Raw genomic sequence first — 18,897 nt, 5'->3', positions numbered from 1 at the left:
TAATTACATTGGTTATTCACAATAAAGTTATTTAATACATGGCTTATTTTTTACATATAAATTTAAAATTTAATATAAAATATTATAATTTTTTATATATGTAAATATAAAGAAATTATTATTTATATTATGAGAGATTTTTCTAGGTAAATCACATGATATTTCATTTGTCGACGCGTTTCAAACCAACCAGTGTGGTTCTATATATTTACTAATTTAATATCCAAACATAACCAAAAAAATACTACTTTCATCATTCATTGTCAAAACCTACATCGTTCACATCATATAAATTAATTAATTAATTAATATTAATTAATTAATGGATTATCAAAACCCTAAACCCAAAACTTCAGAAACAAGTATCCAAACTACATAATAAAAGTATTCAAAATTTAACGCCCACAAAACGACGAAAAAAAAACCCACAAACACAACCCCACGTTCTCCGTGTGCCTTCAAAAAAACGCGTTAGCTGCTTGTGATTCAATCATACCATACCTCAACAACCGCTAACAACGAGCATGGCTTACGGTCATGTGAAACAGACAGCCACATGACAAGTCCATTGACAATAAGCGCCGTCTCCCTCTTTCGCTCTGCGTCTACGTGACCGAGCCCTTAAGCTCCCGCGACCGACGCGATAAAGTTCCGCCACTGTTGGCGGTACATCACCGTCCGATCTACCTACTGCCCGGAAGGTCTGTCTTTTCCGATCCTCTGAAACGCCGTGTTACCTGACGCTTTAGTCACCGTACGATGGAGCGAAAACACGCGATCTTTACTGGGCCAACGGGAATACAAATCCGATCCGGGAAAGTCTCGGCCGTGGAGCAGATATTTAAGCAGCCCAATAGCCTAGACCCGCGTAAACTAAATAATTGGACAGCTTCGTCAAAATACTGGAACGGGGCTCATTCCTTGAGATCAGCCCGCGATCGAGTCCCTGCACTCGCCATCGGACACTGTCTACAAGGACTCTGGCACTCACAGGTTTCGCACTATTGAATTCCTTTCTGAAGTTCGCCTGGGCTTCTTGGATCCGGCAGGGTTTTTACTGCGCATTGCATCGGTAGGTCGCGGCTACGAATCCCTTTGCTATGCTCTTTTACTTATATTTTCTTGATCTCTGATATTTTCTGTCTGTGAGAGTTCTCGTTACTGCACTTTATTCTGGATCTGAAAATGCCGTTAATTTGAGTGTACTTCAAGGTGAATTATGCTGGCGGCCTATATTTGATTGTGACAATCTCGGCGCGCTAGTGGTTACCGGGACAGCAAAGCGATAATACAGGGCAAACATGACAGAGAGCACGGGGTTTCAGCTGGGAACTGTTGGAGCTTTAAGTCTCTCTGTTATTTCCTCTGTTTCTATAGTAATCTGCAACAAGGCGCTCATCAGCACTCTCGGATTTAGCTTTGGTTAGTGCTCAGATAAACCCTCAGGAATTGCTTCGTTTCAGGGCGGATTGGCACATTGTGCTGTTTTAAGTTTAAATCTTACAGACGGCTTGTTAGTATTTAGTTCCATTTTGACATAGATGGCTACGTGATTCAGTCTTTAACCGTTAGCCTTGGAACTGTGGAATCTGATATTGATCTGCGTGTTTAACTGAAAAATGTGTTATCATCTTGGTTTCTTTACTTTTAATTGCTGTTCAGAGGGAAAAGGAATCACAATAGAATGCTACATGGGTTTGTTTTAGACTAGTAGGTATTTGGCAAAGGTTCGGTTCCCGGCAGCTATTTTGGGAGAATTTAGAATAAACCTTTTTGTGAACTGTTTTCTTCTGATTTACGTTTCTTGATAACTTCTTTATATTTTCGACCAAATGCACATCCTATATTACGTTAAAAATCGATTACATATACATGCCGGAGGACTGAAGTGTGTGTTATAATTTTGGTTTCACCGCTTCTACTTGCTGTTTACAAAGAAAATACATGGCAATAATATGCTACTTTTGCTGTTTAGCAAAAAAATATATGGGAATAGAATGCAACTTTTGCTGTTTAGGAAGGAAATGTATGGTAATAGAATGCTACTTCGTTCGAGACCAGAAGACATTTGTCCAAGATTGTCTGCTTCTATTTCTAGAGAATTAGAGTAGGCCTATTTGTGAACTGTTTTTTTGACAAGTTTTTATTTTTTTCAATTAAAAAAGCATCTTATATGGCATGAAAAATGGATTTGCATGCACATATCAGAGGACAGAAACAGAAAATTCCCGTCCATTGGAAAGATTATCTCCATGTTTATGAAAAATAGCCATTCTGAAAATTCCTCTGCCTATAAAAGCAAGGGAAGTCAGCATAATCACCCTAGTTCCCACTCGAAGACTATCTCCAAATATAATCTGAAGTAGCAACTACTGCTGGGTTGAGTGGTTTATTTTCCTCTTGCAAAGTTAATTACGTAGTGATGCCATTCTATAACGAGGAAATAACAGCTAATCTGATTGCTTGCCGCATTCTCATATCAGCCTGCCGGATTATTCACTTGGCGTCAAACAAAACTTGTGTCCAATGAAGTGGAGCAACAAAGGCAAAGACAAGACTATGTTCAGCAGCATTCCTGAAAGTTTCCCTTTCTATATAAGGAGAGCCAGCATATTCACCTTGGTCCCGTCTGGAAGACTCTCTCTATCTTTCTGACAAAATAGCCATCCTGGTTAAAAATTGGATAGCCAAATATTATCCAAATGGCTTATTTGCCTCTTGCAAAGTTGACTATGTGACAATGTCTATTCTATAAGAAGGAAATGCCATCTAATCTGAATGCATTCCACATTTTCCTTCCCACTTGCCAAATCATCATTTGTCTTCTAACAAACCCCATGCCACTGAGTTGGACCAACAACAAGAAGACTATTTTCAGCTGTTATCCAGTTTTTAAACATCTCAGCAACCTTGCATTACCACATTGCATGCTTAGCTGTTACAAAGTAAGCAGCAACCTCAATAAATCTAGCTCAATGAAGACGATTGTTAACTGCTAAGACATTTTGAAGGACCAGACATCCAAGAACTTGACTTTTAGAAGTGTGAGATGCCCTGTCATCTCTGAATACATCCTAGTTCATGATCATGAACATTACATTTCCAATTGAAGTGATCGGATATTGATCAACATGGCCCAACCTTATCACAACAGTTCCTTTTCATGGTAATCAATGGATAGGTTTCCTGTAAAATCATCTCTAATTCTTCCAAATAGGTCTAGATGAATCACAATGTGATATAAGCGAACACTCATCGAGAATCATCTGACACAATGCCATGAATGCATAATGACCAACAGCTTGAAGGTTGTGAGTACAGTTAATATCACACGAAGATAACCATTCCCTTGTACATTAATCCCACATCAATCCCATTCCAATGAAGGTAGAAAGCAAACCCCACCTGTTATCTTTCCATTAAAGAAAGTCCAAATTGAACGTGCAGCCATACCAAGTTTGATGACAGTCCAAATAATCCTAATGTAACTGGAAACTAGTTGCCATGCCTGCGATGTCCCTGCTTAAGGAACATACAAACCAAAAATCGTAAAAGCAGTAGCTGTGCCTACTACTGACAATATCACAGAGGCCAAAACGGTCAAGTATACAGTTTATATATGTAGGCTTAGTTGAGATTGAGTCATATTTTTCTATTTGGATTGATCCTTTTTCTTTGAGCTTAGGGTGGAACACTGTTCATCCTAACAGGATGATTATTGATGGTTGAACTTGAAAATGTACTATGAGTTTCTAGTGGTTATCTATATCTTCAATATATGTTTACAGTGTACAATTTACATGTGCATCATTCTCCTACTGTCACTGTTGTAACTAGAAATCATGAGTTGATTGGATTAGCTAATTTCTATCCAACGGCCATGAAGATGAAAGTGCCACATTGCTGAATTAAGGTGAAATTTTCATCTTGCTTTCATGAGGTGTGATTCTTGTTGGTAAAGCTACTTCCCATCTGAGTTTTCAACCATGCTTACAGTCATGATGGGGTCCAATGGTGATCACAGTTAAATCCCTACTTCCAGATCTTCAGAAGATGTAAAAAGCTATGCAAATTGCCATTCCTTTTCATACACAATATGAAATGCAAACAAATTTCATTTTACAATGGGGAGATTTCAGCTCCAAGATTACATTTGTTCATCAATCCTCAGTCTATTATTGGAGGGTCAACATATTATATTTAGAGCGGTGCAAAGAGGGAGCAAAATTTTAGTATTAATTTTTAATCATTTGGAAAGGAATTTGACTCCTATTTGTGATTTTTGGTTGGTAAATTTGATTGAGTATGTCGCTACTTTGATTGGCAGCCACAACATTGACCAGCTGGCATCTTCTGGTTACGTTCTGTTCTCTGCATATAGCATTATGGTTGAAACTGTTTGAACATAAGCCATTTGATGCACGGGCTGTAATGGGATTTGGTATTTTGAATGGTATCTCTATTGGACTTCTGAACCTCTGTCTGGGTTTTAACTCTGTTGGATTCTATCAGGTATATTGAAGCAATGTAGATTATTGTCTTGTTTCAATCTTGCAAAAATGTTTCTCTAAGTTTTGCCAGATTTTAGCTTTTTTCATGAGATTGAAAGTAATGAGATTGCATTTGTGTTTCTTCAGATGACCAAGTTGGCAATTATTCCTTGTACTGTTCTTTTGGAAACACTCTTTTTCAAAAAGGATTTCAGGTGAGTGTAAAATTGTTACTCCTATTAACTTGTTGCATCCAAGCTGAATAAGCATGATGATTTGATGATTATAATGCTTATGCATTTAATGTTTGAATCCTCTTGCTGTCTTTGTATTCATTGCAAAGAGTGGTAGGCAGAAAATATTTGAATGCTTATGATGTAATATACCGGATTTCTTAATTTCAAGTTGAGTCTGATTAGATCCTTATGCAGTGGTCGAAGGGTGAGTATGCTCTATATTAAATTTTGAAATGGTGCTGGGCCTTGATGTTACAATATGTAGGAATGTTAGGTCCAGTCCACTACACCTTTGCAATTGTACAAGAGGCTGGCACTAAAGATTCATTCATTCAGACTATTGCACTTTGGGAACAAAATTAAGGATAAGAAATCTCACAAAAGGCTTAAAATTTATCTGCTGCCTGGAACAAATTCCATGAGCATTAAAATGTTATGTAGCTTGTGTGTGGCAAATGTGAAGTTTTTATTAATTTCATGTACATGTTTTTGAAAAGGGACTCTCTGAAAATCAATACTATTTATCTTCAGGATCTTAAGAAATAAACCTACTATTATCGTAACTGTAGTATCTTTGGTAGAACATGTCACAATACTTCATGAGACACATTATTATTATTCCGAATAAAAACTTTATATATTCTTTGTTGTCTTATATTATATTGTGATCTGTAAATGCTGGGCCTATGGCCTGCCTGTTTCATCGCACAGATCCTCTACGGAATTAGATTTTGTTCTTTGTGGTTGATGAACTTGATCTGGCCCGAAAAAATACTCATAACTGATTCACATAGAAGAGCTTCTAATATTCACTTGCAGATTTAAAACAATAATTATAACACCACCACCTGTGGGCAAGGGGAAAACACCCAGCAAGTAATAGAATGCTCTGGACGGTTTGTGGGCAGAAGAAATATGCCTAGCAATTAAGATAATGTTATGGCCTGTCGGCAAAAGAAAAATGCTAAGCAAGCTATAAATTGATGTGGACAGCCTGTGGGCAAAGGAAAAACTCCCAGTAAGCAAGAATGTTATGGATGGTCTGTGGACAAAGGAAAAAAACGCCCAGCAAGCAATTTGACTTGGGAAGTGGGACAAACCATTGTTCTCTTAAACCAATAAATAGAGCAGGGTTGCCTACACTGTTTACAAGACTGAGATTGATGTAGCTTTCGTGAAAACATCCATAGCCGAGGGTGCTCAAGCATGCAATAAACTAATTAATGTACACCAGAGCCATGAAATTGAAACAATTACACACATATTTCCACATTTAATGGCCATTTTATTAGGCTCAGGAGATGAATACAGAAGGATGAGCTATACACAGATGTATATTGTTCCAAAAAATAATTGCAGATGGCCATGGCGCAGAGGCACATTTACTCATCATGGACAGGCTCCTTGACTCCACTGTTATTCAAGCAGGTCGCCCTCTTCGAGCTCCCATTTCTACTATTGTCCTCTCCAAATTCTCCTTGCATCTCCCTGTTGATGTCTTCACTACAGTCTTCATTTCTTTTAATGGGCTAATTTTGCAGAAGAGACAAAAATAAATAAAACAAAGCATTCTTGCTAATTTCAAACTTTAAAAATATTTTAGGTGAGGATCCAAATCCAGATCATATTGCCTTTTCTACCATACTTCAGATATGAATGTGAGGTGAAATGAGACTCAATTTGAAGTTGTACTTAAAGAGCCTTATACATCCTGGTCCATGTACCTTAATTTAGATTGATATTGCCATCTAATAGAGGTCACCTATCAGGAAGTGCCTTCTATATTTAATGATTTATAGTGATGTGGATATAAATCATGAGACTTGTCCATGTGAAATCATTCTTAGCACTCCTATTTTCTCTTCTTTCTAAAATAATTTTGCTTGAGAGATCCATTATAAAGCTTTTGTTTGTGCTCATAGTGATTGCAGGCTAAATTCTCTGATATTATTATATTGTCCTATATTTTGCAGCCGGAAAATCCAGTTTTCACTTGTGATCCTTTTGGTGGGTGTTGGCATTGCTACTGTCACTGACTTGCAGCTCAATCTTCTAGGATCAGTCTTATCTCTGCTTGCAATAGTGACGACATGCGTTGCACAAATTGTATCCTTTTCACTTCAGCATTTTCTATATATTGTTTTTCTTTTTTTTAAAATTCATTTTCTGTATTTTCGATTTTGATGTTCCATAAAATTGTTTTCATGTCTTGTTCATATCTTTGAAGGCATACTATACACATCATGTTTTTAGAAATGCATTGTTTCTTGCTTCAAAATAGTTGAACCATTTGTGACGACTGCTCTGTTTTTTCATCCTAGTCTGTAGTGCTAGTTAAAAGTTTCCTTTTGCTTCATGTGCACCTTGCTGTATTTGTCTTTTGTGTTGTCTCTCACCTGGGATTTATATAGATGTGTCCAAACAATTTTTCATACCCATTAAGAAAGCCTTCTTGCATTGTAATACAACCTACAAATCAGCAGCTTTTGATACTTGATGAATGTTCTATATCCCCATTATTTGTTTTCAAGGAACTGGTCCTTACATCGAAAAGAATATCAAATAGTGGTCTGAAGGGTCTCTCTCTCTCTCTCTCTCTCTATATATATATATATATAGCGTAAGTGGGCGTAATGGTTAAGAACACGTGTTTCCTCGTAAGAGGTTACAGGTTCAAATCCAGAAGGGGTAAGAGTATGTACACCTCCGTAGACTTTAACAGTCAAATTGCTGTGCGGAGGTGGGTCCCTTGACTCAAAACAAAGGGGTCTCATACACCAATTTGGTGTCTGGCTTGGCCATGACCTTAAAATTAAATTATTATTATTATTATTATAATATTGGTGACTGGTCTAATGCCTTGCTCTTAGCCCCTTATATTATTTTCCTTCTTTGAGAAGCTCTCGCTCTATGTGTGTGTGTCTGATCTAATGCCTTGCTCTCAACCCCTTATATTATTTACCTTCTTTGAAAAGCAACGATTATCAGCCTTCAGGGGAAGTAGAGTGATGATCTCCTTTCTGAGCACACCCTTTTCCCATGGATACAAACTATGTCACAAGGTTCGTTGAACTTCAATTTTGAGGTTCCAATTTGGCAAACCTTAAAAAGATTTTGAGGTTCGGCGAACCTCATCGAACCTCATGGCCATTAACCAAGTCCATAGATCAAAACTCATAATCTCATGTCACAACTCAATATTGTAATCTATCCTTGCAGTTTCCATGTTCATGATAACATTTTTTTTATTGATGTTGATTTCTTACAATTTTATCCTATATTTCATTTTCAAGTTAATATATCTATGCATATAGAAAATGTATATAAACCAACCTAATGGTGAACCTTACACGAACCCCATCAAAATAGTTGAACTCGAACTGGACCTAATCATTGCGGAACCCGAATTCAAACCTAAACCATGTGACATTGGATGCAAATTATTATCTTCAGTTTCCACTCAAACGGATGAATTCAAAATAATATTGTTCTTCCTATGGTTATGAAGTAATTCTCATAAGTAGAAAAATATATGTTATAGCTCCTCATCTGGAGATAAACCTTCATGCATTTTTTTTTGAAAAGAGTCATTCTTCCATAATAATGCATACTAGGTTATGTTAAAGTGGTTGCATCAAAAGGTTTGTTACAGAGTGTTTTTTCATGATTGTCACGGAAATATTCTGGGATTTGACCCTTACAGCATGTTGAAACCTTAATCAATTTCTTGCACTCAGATGACAAATACCATCCAGAAAAGATTCAAAGTTTCTTCAACACAGCTTTTGTACCAATCATGCCCATATCAAGCAACGACTTTGTTCATTACTGGTCCCTTTGTTGATGGGCTTTTGACAAACGAAAATGTGTTTGCATTTAAGTATACGCCTCATGTTCTAGTAAGTTCCTGCTTTGGTAAAAACATATGTAAATGCACCTAGAGTATATCTATAAGTTATTCAGTGTTTTTTGTATATTTTCGTCAAATTACTAACGACTGTTTCCTGATAATGTTTACAGATTTTCATTGTTTTATCCTGTTTGATCTCCGTGTCTGTCAACTTCAGTACATTCCTTGTGATTGGCAAGACATCTCCAGTCACATATCAAGTTCTAGGGCACTTGAAGACTTGCTTGGTTCTGGCATTTGGCTACATTTTACTTCATGATCCATTTAGTTGGCGGAATATTCTGGGAATATTAATTGCTATAGTTGGCATGGGCTTGTATTCTTATTTTTGTGTAGTTGACAATCAGTCAAAACAAAGTGAGCCGCCTGCACAACTGTCTCAGGTATTGTCTTGTCGATGCTTTTCTTTGTTCTGTTTTTCCTTTCTTGACTTTTGAGATACTTATGTCATTATTAATGATTAAGGTGAGCAAAGAAGGAAATGAGGTTTGTGGAAGTTGCCAGAGGTATCTGTTTTCTCTAATGGTAATGAGTTTAATGGCTAAAATTAATTAAGTTGGTCATTGAAATAGTATATGTGAAAAGACCTTGCATTTGCCAAGATGTTCATTTTTGGGACTTTATTTATTTTTAAATTTTTTTAATATGAGTTGAGTAGCCTCCAAGTTCTGCTATTAATCTGGTTGAAACATGGATGAACTGGGGTAGGTTTGGTATTAGCACGTGTGACTAGTGTTGACAGAGTGAAAGGAAGTGGGGAGTGGGAGAGGTAGTGCTCCTCCAAAATATCCTTGGAGAGGAAAGTCTCTGGACTGTTTTGTGTGAGTGTGTATGCGTGTATAAAACAATGTGCAGAATGGACGATTAGTTTCATAAAATATGAAAACATAGTTTATGAAAACATAGTTTTTTGTGCCACTTGTAGACGAATCCTAAATAGAAATGCCATCCATAGTAGTTTAATTATTTATTTAGTTGACGTGACTTCAACCATCAAGTGTGTAAATCAGATGACATGAAGTCAACTAGGAAATGAAATAGGCTGTCATGGCCAAAGAGTTGTAACATTTGTATAATTGTTTACAGAATAGGCCAGGTGCTTAATTTACAAAATAAACAATTCAGAAGAAAACAGAGCATAGGCTTAGAGCTATCTGGTCGGAAGGCAGGCTTCACCGTAAAGCTACGTAGCCTTCAATCCATAAATCTGTTCTCCTAAACATCAGTGCCCTAATGTCTCAAATTATTAACCAAAGGTGAATGAAATGATAAATAGAATGAGAAAAGAAGAGAGATTGGGGCTTCTATATGCCCAAGCCCTCTTCCGTAGGGTGTGGGTCCTAATGGGGCCTTCCCATAGGTGCTGCATGAAAAAAGGATACAAAAAAAGAGGAAATCACCTTTTCTTCAGTGCATGCTTTAGAGGCACTTGAGGGAGTGCCCCATCTTGGGTTGGGAAAGCACTCCTGAAAATACTTTTGTAAGGGGGTGTTTTAGGAGTGTGCTCTTGGGGTGCCCCTGCCTCGTTCCGTTTGAACATGCTTCTAGAGGGTGGATGGGAGACGGGACATTGCATTGAGCAGAACATTCATGTATATAGTAGTGCCTTGTAACAAAAAGTTGTTCATTTACTGTGGAACCACAATGCCTATACAAAAATGAATGATTTTAAATGTAACCAGTGAGTTGAGATATTACATCTAGAGATATGATTGAGTGGATTAGATTGGCAGCCTTAGATTTAGAAGAGATAAGTTAATTTTTTAAATCTTCAAGAAATGGCCACAAATAGGTCAATGTGACTGCTAAGTACGGCTGTGAGAATACAAAGTGGGAATGCTAAAGCAGTCACTGGAAAACATGATAGAAGCAAATCTATCCTATGTCAAGAAGAATCCAAAACCCAAGTTCTAACAGCATGAGACAAAACGATGATGGAGATACATGCAAGTGTGGGGTGGAGAACTGAAGGCTAAGGAGCATTTTCCCTTTGGAGGGAATGTCTCACCTAGGGGCAATCAACATCCCCCTGAAATCCTCTTTCTGACTCGAGTCTGAAGGGAAGAAACTCTGATAGATGACTGGTCAGAAGATTTGGAAGAGATGGGTGGTAAGGTATGAGTTATGTCTTGTCTGGACATAGAATCTTGTGACTGAGACCTGGGTGAAGTACCATAACTACTGATGCGGTTTGAGTTGTCCTGGAATCTAAGGTGAGATGAGGTCACATGACTGCAAGGGTTGCACATTGGTGGCTTCCTGGGGTCTCTCTGATCTGATATCTGATATAGTACTGCTGTATACCTGCCTCTTTGTGCCTCTCTCTGCTGGAAGTTCCTGAAATAAGTTTGTAATTGGCCGGACTGGGTCTGGATGGGGTTGAAAAGGGTGGACTTAGCGAGATCCGAATCCAAGGGGGAATCCAAGGACCTCCTTCATGTACAAGGCCAAGCATCTCTGGTCTTGGAAATGGAAGAACCTGGATAAGGAGTTTTGAGACTCCCTAAAAGATGCAAAGGCAGTTAAACTGCTCTCTAATCTTTTAATGGATCGGGCACTTGAAGATGAAGTGTTCCTCTGTCTTGGTCTCATGTAGATGGCAGTGGCAGATCCTGTGAGCTGAGATAAAAACATGTTAATTGAAAAATGTATGGTGGTGCCTAGGGGCCAAAACATTTCTTTGCATAAGATAACATAAGTTAGATAATTATATAAATGTCCACAAAGGACCAAGAAAGGTCAATGGGACTCAAAAGTACAGCCGGTAACAAACATATTCTGGGACTGCCAAGGCTACTTCTGAAAAGTCAAAGATTTAAGGATATCAACGAGTAAGGAAGTACAAGTAAAATAACAAAAGAAAGAGAACTGCTTATCATTAGGTGTAAATGCAGGGCTTTTGAAGTAGAGGAGGGAGAAGCAGGATCTTCTGCTTCTACAATCACCGTGAAGGTGCCAATGCAGTGCCTGATAATGTCATCAGGATTCAGGGGTGTACCTAGGGCTGAGAGGGCTTGGCTTGGTGATTTGAGGAAACTAGACAATCAGTAGAAGGGCCTGGCTGGGCAATACCTAGAGATATGATTGACTAAATTATACCTAAATTTTAGGGCTATTCCAGTATTAATCAAATGGCAATTCTCTTGATGTCTTTTGGGAGGATTTGAAATCTGAATATAAATTAAATGTCTGAGAAACATTGATAGACATCAAAACACTTCCCTCATGATACATCTCACATTGCCAAAAAAAAATAAAAAATCTTAAAAATGAACTAAAATATAACTTTATTTTAAACTATTATTATTATTAATAATTACAAAAAGAATAAATATATGAGTTAAACATATAAACATTTAAAAAGAGATGTAACAAGATTCTTAACCATGGAGATTCATTCTACTTTACCATGGAAATTCTTAACTTATAAATAGGCTTTGTTACAATACCACAGGCGAATACCATGGCTTACTAATATCACATGACCAAAAATCCATCATTCATATTCATATAACACCTGTTCATATGACATTGTTTTTAATTAATCAATTTAATTAAAAGGGCAGAAAGAGCATAGCTACTTTGGAGTTAAATATCAACCATTGATATGTGTATACTACTAAGAATGTTCTGGGATATTCTGTCGAGGTTAAATCCCTACTATCCACCTAATAATTATTGATAATTAAATTAAAATTCTGGAAGCCCTATTACAAAATAGACACGCCTATTGGTGTAATTACAAACATCTTTAAGAGGAAGTAATGATTTGAAATGAAACCCCCTCACAGGGATACAAGAGAAAATCATGGAACAATCACACTGATTATTTAAGCACTATTTTTTGTGTGTAACTTGTTTTTCTTTTTCCTTTTGGAAATAAATCCTTCGGAAACTTCCAGACACTTCCCTGCACTTCCCGCCATTACAAGGATGGTACCCAGCGTAAAGTGGGTGGCACAGACTTACTGTGCCTAACCCTACGGAAATCAAACTGGACCTGCACTACATACCTTATTACTGGCAACAATGATGTCAATTGGTTTTTGCTAATCGTCAGGACTATTTTGTCTGTAACTCTTTAGGTTCATCAGAACTATATTAAACTAGAAAACTTCTTGAAATGTGGTAGGTACTCTTAAATTTGAAAGGATAACCCTGGCAGCTCCAGTTTATTTTTTTTGCATCGATAGGAACAGGGATAGTCACCAGCAGTTTTTTATAACTGATTATTCCTCTTTTTTGAAATAAGAAATGTGAGAGCTGAAGCATTTGTCCTGGAAGATCCATGCCAACTTTATGGGATATTTGGATATATAAATTATCAACAAGAGAATTAATGATAAATGCAATTATCTGTTGCACTAGAAGGCTTAGGCTTCTAGGCATGTTTAAGGAAACCCAAAATTGCCACTTGGGTTTTCAGAAACCTCCTGAAGCCTGAAACAAGTGTAGAATATGCTGTAAGGCCTTTTTGGCATTGACGTCATTCAGGCAGGTTAGGATATATTTTGGTAGGAGTTTCCTTTCTCACTTTCTAGGTAAATTCCCCGACCCCAAGTAGGTCTTTGTCCAAACATATTTGTACGATATATGCTTCTACCTTCTGCCTACCTACAATTCATCTAGTTCTTGCATTAGCAGAAAAGACTCTGCTTGAAGTTATCATTTGTTGTCTTTGTTAAAAAATGACAAAGACAGACACTCGACCTCCTTCATATGCTGGTGCATTGAAACAGATGCTTAGCTCCCATCCAGTTACCAGATGCAGGAAAACCAGAAAGTAAGCTTGAGGAAGAGGCTGAACAAAAGAAAGTGTTGGGTTTACTGTTTTCGCTTGCCATATTTGGTTACTCTTTGAGAGGTTTGTCTTAAAATTAGGTATATTCACCCATTGTATCTTATGTTGTGTCTCAAATCATGGTAGGCATATTCTGCATGCAAATAATTATCCTAAACCCTGGGTAACTTTGAAATGGAAATTTGATCAAAACTGCAGTTTCCGATTAGTAGATTCTGAAAACACATGCTGTTGGAAACACTAAAAAAATAAACAAAAGTAAACTCTCAAATCTGTATCACTGTTATATATTAAATCTGGAAAACAGTAAACCCTGACCAACCCAGTGGAAGACCCTCTCACTCCTTTACAGACTAAGAGGAGCTAAATTTACAGTCAATGCTTTCCATCTTTGTGGTGCATCTCGGTTAAAAAACTAAAGCCTAACCCCAATTCTAATTCTAGCTTATGAAAGTTAATCCTACACTTGCATGAGAGAATGCCTAGATTAGAATGTGCAACAAAGAGTAGCAGCTGCACATACAAGCAACCACTGGCTTCCTAGAGATCTGAGCCCTAGTTTGAGTTTCTATTTCTTGAACTAGAAAAGCAAATCTGAAAATAGAAAACTGACTGAACTGAAAGTGGAACTGCCAAATCTGAAACAGTGGGAATCTGAGTTTAACAGTTGGTGGCAAAACTCAAAATATACTAAGATTGCACATTCATGTGCTCACTTCTCTTACATAACTGTGCCTCCCTCCACTCTGTTGTGCACAAGAATCTAGGCAAACTACAGCTCAACTACTGTTGTATGGACCTGCATTAATGTGCCGTTACTGCTGTATGGACACCTGCTGTGGGAATCTGAGTTTAACAGTTGGTGGCAAAACTCAAAATATACTAAGATTGCACATGCATGCCCTCATTTCTCTTACATAACTGTGCCTCCCTCCACTCTGTTGTGCACAAGAATCTAGGCTAACTACAGCTCAACTACTGTTTGTATGGACCTGCATTTAATGTGCCGTTACTGCTGTATGGACACCTGCTGTGCCTGCCAACTATGTGTGACCTGCTGCTGTGAGAAGACTGCTGGAGCTAAAGAAGGTAAAACTTATCTTTCTAGGCAGTCAATTTGTCAAGCATTATACAAGTAGTTTTGTCAACAAAAATCCTGGGAAGGGAAGTGTGTGCCTTCCATCTTACTTTTTAACCTGGTTGGAAGGACAAGAGGACAGGAGAATTCTTCTTCCATTTTTGTGCGGTATCAGGCTGTATGGATATGGCTGCAGCCTCCAATATTTTTTTTACTTCAGATATAACTGTTCTTGTTATCAGAAATTGCCCTTTACATGGCATTTCAGCATTTTTCATTTGCCAGGCTCCAATTAAATTTTTGTCAAGCTCATCATCATCTTTTCAATCTTCAATTTGGGATCTCCTTCAGATATTCATTAGCATCCCTTTTTATGGCATTAATCTGGTAGTGTTAAGGCATCTCATACTCTAATGGTGTCTGCAGATTTAAAATAAGGGACTTATAACTGTAAAGAACTTCGGGTATTATTTGGAATGATGTATCTTTCCAGTGCCTAACTGTCCATATTAACTTGATTGTGATATGTTCAGAATAGAGTCTAATTACAAATATTTCTGTTTTGAGGTATTATCTAAGAAGCTTATTGGGGCATGAGGTATATTTTTGTGTGAAATCCGTTGAAATGGTTGTGCGTTCATTCAATCTATCTTTCTAGATAGTGAATTCATCAAGCAGTATACAATTTGTTTTGTCTGTCAGATCAAAAGGCTTGGGAAGGGAAGTGTCTGCTGTCCACCAAACTTTGTTATGAGGTTGCAAGGACAAGAGGATATAATTTTTCTTCCATTTTTGTGTTGTGTCAGGCTGAATGGACATGGCTGCAGCCTCAATATTTTTTAATTCAAATATAATTGTTACTGTTCAAAAATTTACCTGTTAGACAACAATTTTAACATTTATTTGATAGGATTCAAATAAATTTCGTTAGGCTCAGCTCTTTTCAATCTTCATTTTAGGTTCTCCAGATGTTCATCAGCATTCCTCTTTATGTCACTAATGTGGTAGTGGTATGGCATCTCATGCTGTAATGGTGTCTCCAGGTTTAAAATCAGGGATTTGTAATTGTAAAAGACTTTAGTACAATAAGTAAAGTTGGGAATGATGCGTCTTTCCAGTGCTTAACTGTGTCCTGTTTGGAACTGTGTCAAACTGCATCAACAAATATTTCTGTTTTTTAGTATTATTGAGAATGCTTATAGGGGCATGAGATGCAGTTCTTGTGGTGAAAACTGTTACAGTAGTTGCACAGAGGAAGGAAACAGAAGTTGCTAGTATAGCCTACAAGTTTTTAAAACCGTGACTTGTTTTTTTATTATATGAGATGCATTTACTCATGAGATGCTTCTTCTGTCCTTGTTATAGAAAGGTTTGCAATTTTCAACAATTGCAGTTGGGATTTGTTTGACTTATGTTTTAGTTTTTTATATTCTGTTTGCTTCCTATAAAACAAACACCTGTTGCATTTTCATGTCAGGTCAAGGATGGTGAAACAGAACCTCTCGTCATCCTCGAGAATGGATCCAACAAGGGAAATGATAATGTTGGTCCTAAGGGGCCTATATGGGCATCAAACAAGGATCTGCATGCTTAATCTAAAGCTTCACTACAGGGGTGATATCAATTCCTATAGCTCCATTCTTTGGCGAGGGTCAACTTGTTTGAGAGAAAATAGTTCTGTTGGAGCTTGTTTATGAAGGAGGTGAACTGGACTGTTATTCATCAGAGGTTTGGATCATATATTCTATAGGACTGTAGACAATATTCATCAATTTTGCTGGTGAATTGTAGAATATTTTACGGCGGCAACTTTCTGCCAAATGGCCAATGAATGGATCCTGCTGGTTGATTTGTTTCATCGTAACTCAAATAGATTGGAGATTGCAGTACAAAACGTTTTTCTAAATGTTTGTATTGAGGTAACTAGCTGGAATAAGAAGTCCGTACTGAGCAAAGCTGCATTCAAATGAAAGCTGATCTGCTCAGCCGTTGACAGTTTGTACGAGGTGGACATGTAAAGGTTTTCTTTCAACAAAAATATTACAAGGCTTATCTTTTGTTCTCCATCCAATCAATATGTGACTGGTGAAGATAATAATGCATACATTAATAGACAGCTTATTGAAATTCTCTATTGTAGACAGTGACAAGCACTTGAGAAATGGTCCTGTTAAAGTTTACTGTTTTCACAATGAAAGAAAATGTGATAAAATGTCAACGGCATCGCCTTTCTGCTGGATCTCTTTGATTGTGTTTTAAGCATGTATGGGTGTGGGTAATTGTCTTTTTTCCTTCTGGTTGTTTGCGGAGGCCTCTGGGAACCCAGAAGCTGCAATCTATAATATTTAAACTCCGTGAAATATGGCTAGTACATATATGCAAAGTACAGAGGGATATACAAGTAGAGGAGACAATACAAGGTTCTTCAATGTGTGTTTTTAGTTCGGGGTGTTAGTTTATTGAATAAGAACATTTTATTAAATAGTTTATTGAATAGAATATTTTATGAAATAAGTAATTACTAAGTTTGATTCTCACAATGTTCTTTGTTCGGTCTACTCTTTTTAAAAAACCTCAGTCCACTCTTTTTAAAAAACCATCATTGCTGTTCTTGAGTCACTTGTGTGACTTCCGAGCATTGTGACATTATTGGTTCAATAATAGTGTCTATTCAATTAGATCGTAGTCATTTTTTTGGAATTATGCTAGGTCAGTCAATTCAAGCAAATTTAACGTGGATAATTTTCTGTAGTTTGAGGGTAATCAGAAAGGGTGAAACTATGGATACAATGCGTGGGCAACATGGTCTTTTGAAATGGACAATTCAGTTTTAAATTTGTGGAATATATTCAGAATTTCAAACTGTTTATAAGCAATAGTTAAACTGCTTGTTTCGGATAACTGCCACCCGGATAACTTGGAACTCTGCAAGGATGGACCTTGGCACCATGAGCAATCTTGTCATTGGATTACATGTGTGGACGTTATTAGAAAGTAATAGAGCAGGTACTTTGCATTCAAGATTTATGTTGCAGTTGTTAGGACCCTGTGCCTATGTTGGTGTTAGCTTGCTAGCTTATGAAATCTGTGGAGGAAGAGATCCAATAAGTTTGCCCTTTTTTCTGGTTTGAGTTATCAGAGATACGAATATGGGAACTATTAAAGAATAAATGTAGGGGAATAATTGTTATTGTAAATACATTAAAAAGGTCACGAACAAACTATTGTGCTATGAGAGTTCCAATCTATACGTAATACTGCAAATGGAATTGAAAAAAACCTGTCCAGATGTAAAGGACAGGTGGATGAACTCCGTTTGGGAGTTCGGTGGAAAAATCTCTATTAAACCTGTCCAATTAAATAAGTCATTCAAATAAACATTATCCAACTAGAGAAGCCATAGAAAAAGACTATCAAGGTTGGTGATTGCAAAAATTTGGAAGGAGGACCAGGAAGAAATGAGTTATCAAACATCTGTTTAACAATGCTATGAATTGAAGTTGCCACATTAAAAGATTCCTTGAGGATTTGGAATGCCGTCAAATCTGCAATATGCCGAAAATCTAAAAATTTGAAAATGGAATGCCACCACCATTAAGTTGCAACTTATAAAAATGAGAAGGTGAACGCTACAAAAGCAGATCATTGCAGGGAAAGCTAATTGGAGATGCGATCTACTGTTAGAATGTGAGTTTGAAAATCGAAATATAGGAGAGATTGTAAAAATAAGTCTGAATGCTGTATGAAGGAGATTTACAAAAATTAAATGATTATGAATTTCCATAACTATGAATCCACAGTAAAGAACAGCCCAACCAAAATATATTAACACTGCCTATTCAGGTACACCTATTTAGAGGTCGTTATGTGCCACTGTTTAACAATTTGACAAAAAAATAATTCTTGACAATAAAACTAGAGTATGAAATTAAATTTAGAAATTTAGATGCTCATTATGGGCTTGAAGCCTTTGTTTCATTTTCCATAGTTGCAGAACTAATATTCTCTGTAACCACATTAGGTTGCTAGTGCATAGGGGTGTGTTTTGGGTAATCGAATGATATAGAGAAGCTTCATGGAAATTGTAGAAGGTAGAGTTCACAAAGATGTGTGCAAAGTTGGTAAGTGGGACATCCTTTCCTTCAAATAAAAATTAATGAGAGCCATAATGCGTCCTGCGAAAATTTTCAAAGATGCTATGATTGAGGCCATATCATTGTTTCCCCTTGTAAATGGTCATGAAGGCACACAATTTTGCCTTCAATTCCCTCACACTAGAAGTGATTTCCAATCTCCACTGCAAATTGGTCCCACACTTGGTCTTTACTGTTTGTTGCCAACTAGTCCACTATTGGGCCAACTAGGTTACAACATAGTGAGCT

General features: G+C 37.1%; 1 protein-coding gene across 1 annotated transcript; it reads left to right on the top strand.

The window, feature by feature from the left end:
- The first annotated feature begins 824 nt into the window (after window positions 1–824).
- On the top strand, window positions 825–16,733 carry LOC149194712 (UDP-xylose transporter 3-like). The gene is made up of 8 exons (XM_089405148.1): window positions 825–1,072; window positions 1,213–1,422; window positions 4,328–4,512; window positions 4,638–4,705; window positions 6,700–6,832; window positions 8,464–8,625; window positions 8,747–9,019; window positions 15,993–16,733. The coding sequence occupies exons 2-8, from the start codon at window positions 1,302–1,304 to the stop codon at window positions 16,107–16,109; spliced, it is 1,059 nt and encodes a 352-aa protein (XP_089261274.1). The 5' UTR covers window positions 825–1,072; window positions 1,213–1,301; the 3' UTR covers window positions 16,110–16,733.
- The last annotated feature ends 2,164 nt before the right edge of the window (window positions 16,734–18,897 follow it).

This window comes from Pinus tabuliformis, chromosome 2_2 (genome assembly GCF_031772625.1).
Source record: "Pinus tabuliformis cultivar Carrire ecotype Pingquan chromosome 2_2, CPIR1, whole genome shotgun sequence".
NCBI lineage: Eukaryota > Viridiplantae > Streptophyta > Pinopsida > Pinales > Pinaceae > Pinus > Pinus tabuliformis.
The sequence above is the reverse complement of the archived record's forward strand: the minus strand, read 5'-3'. Positions and strand labels throughout refer to the sequence as shown.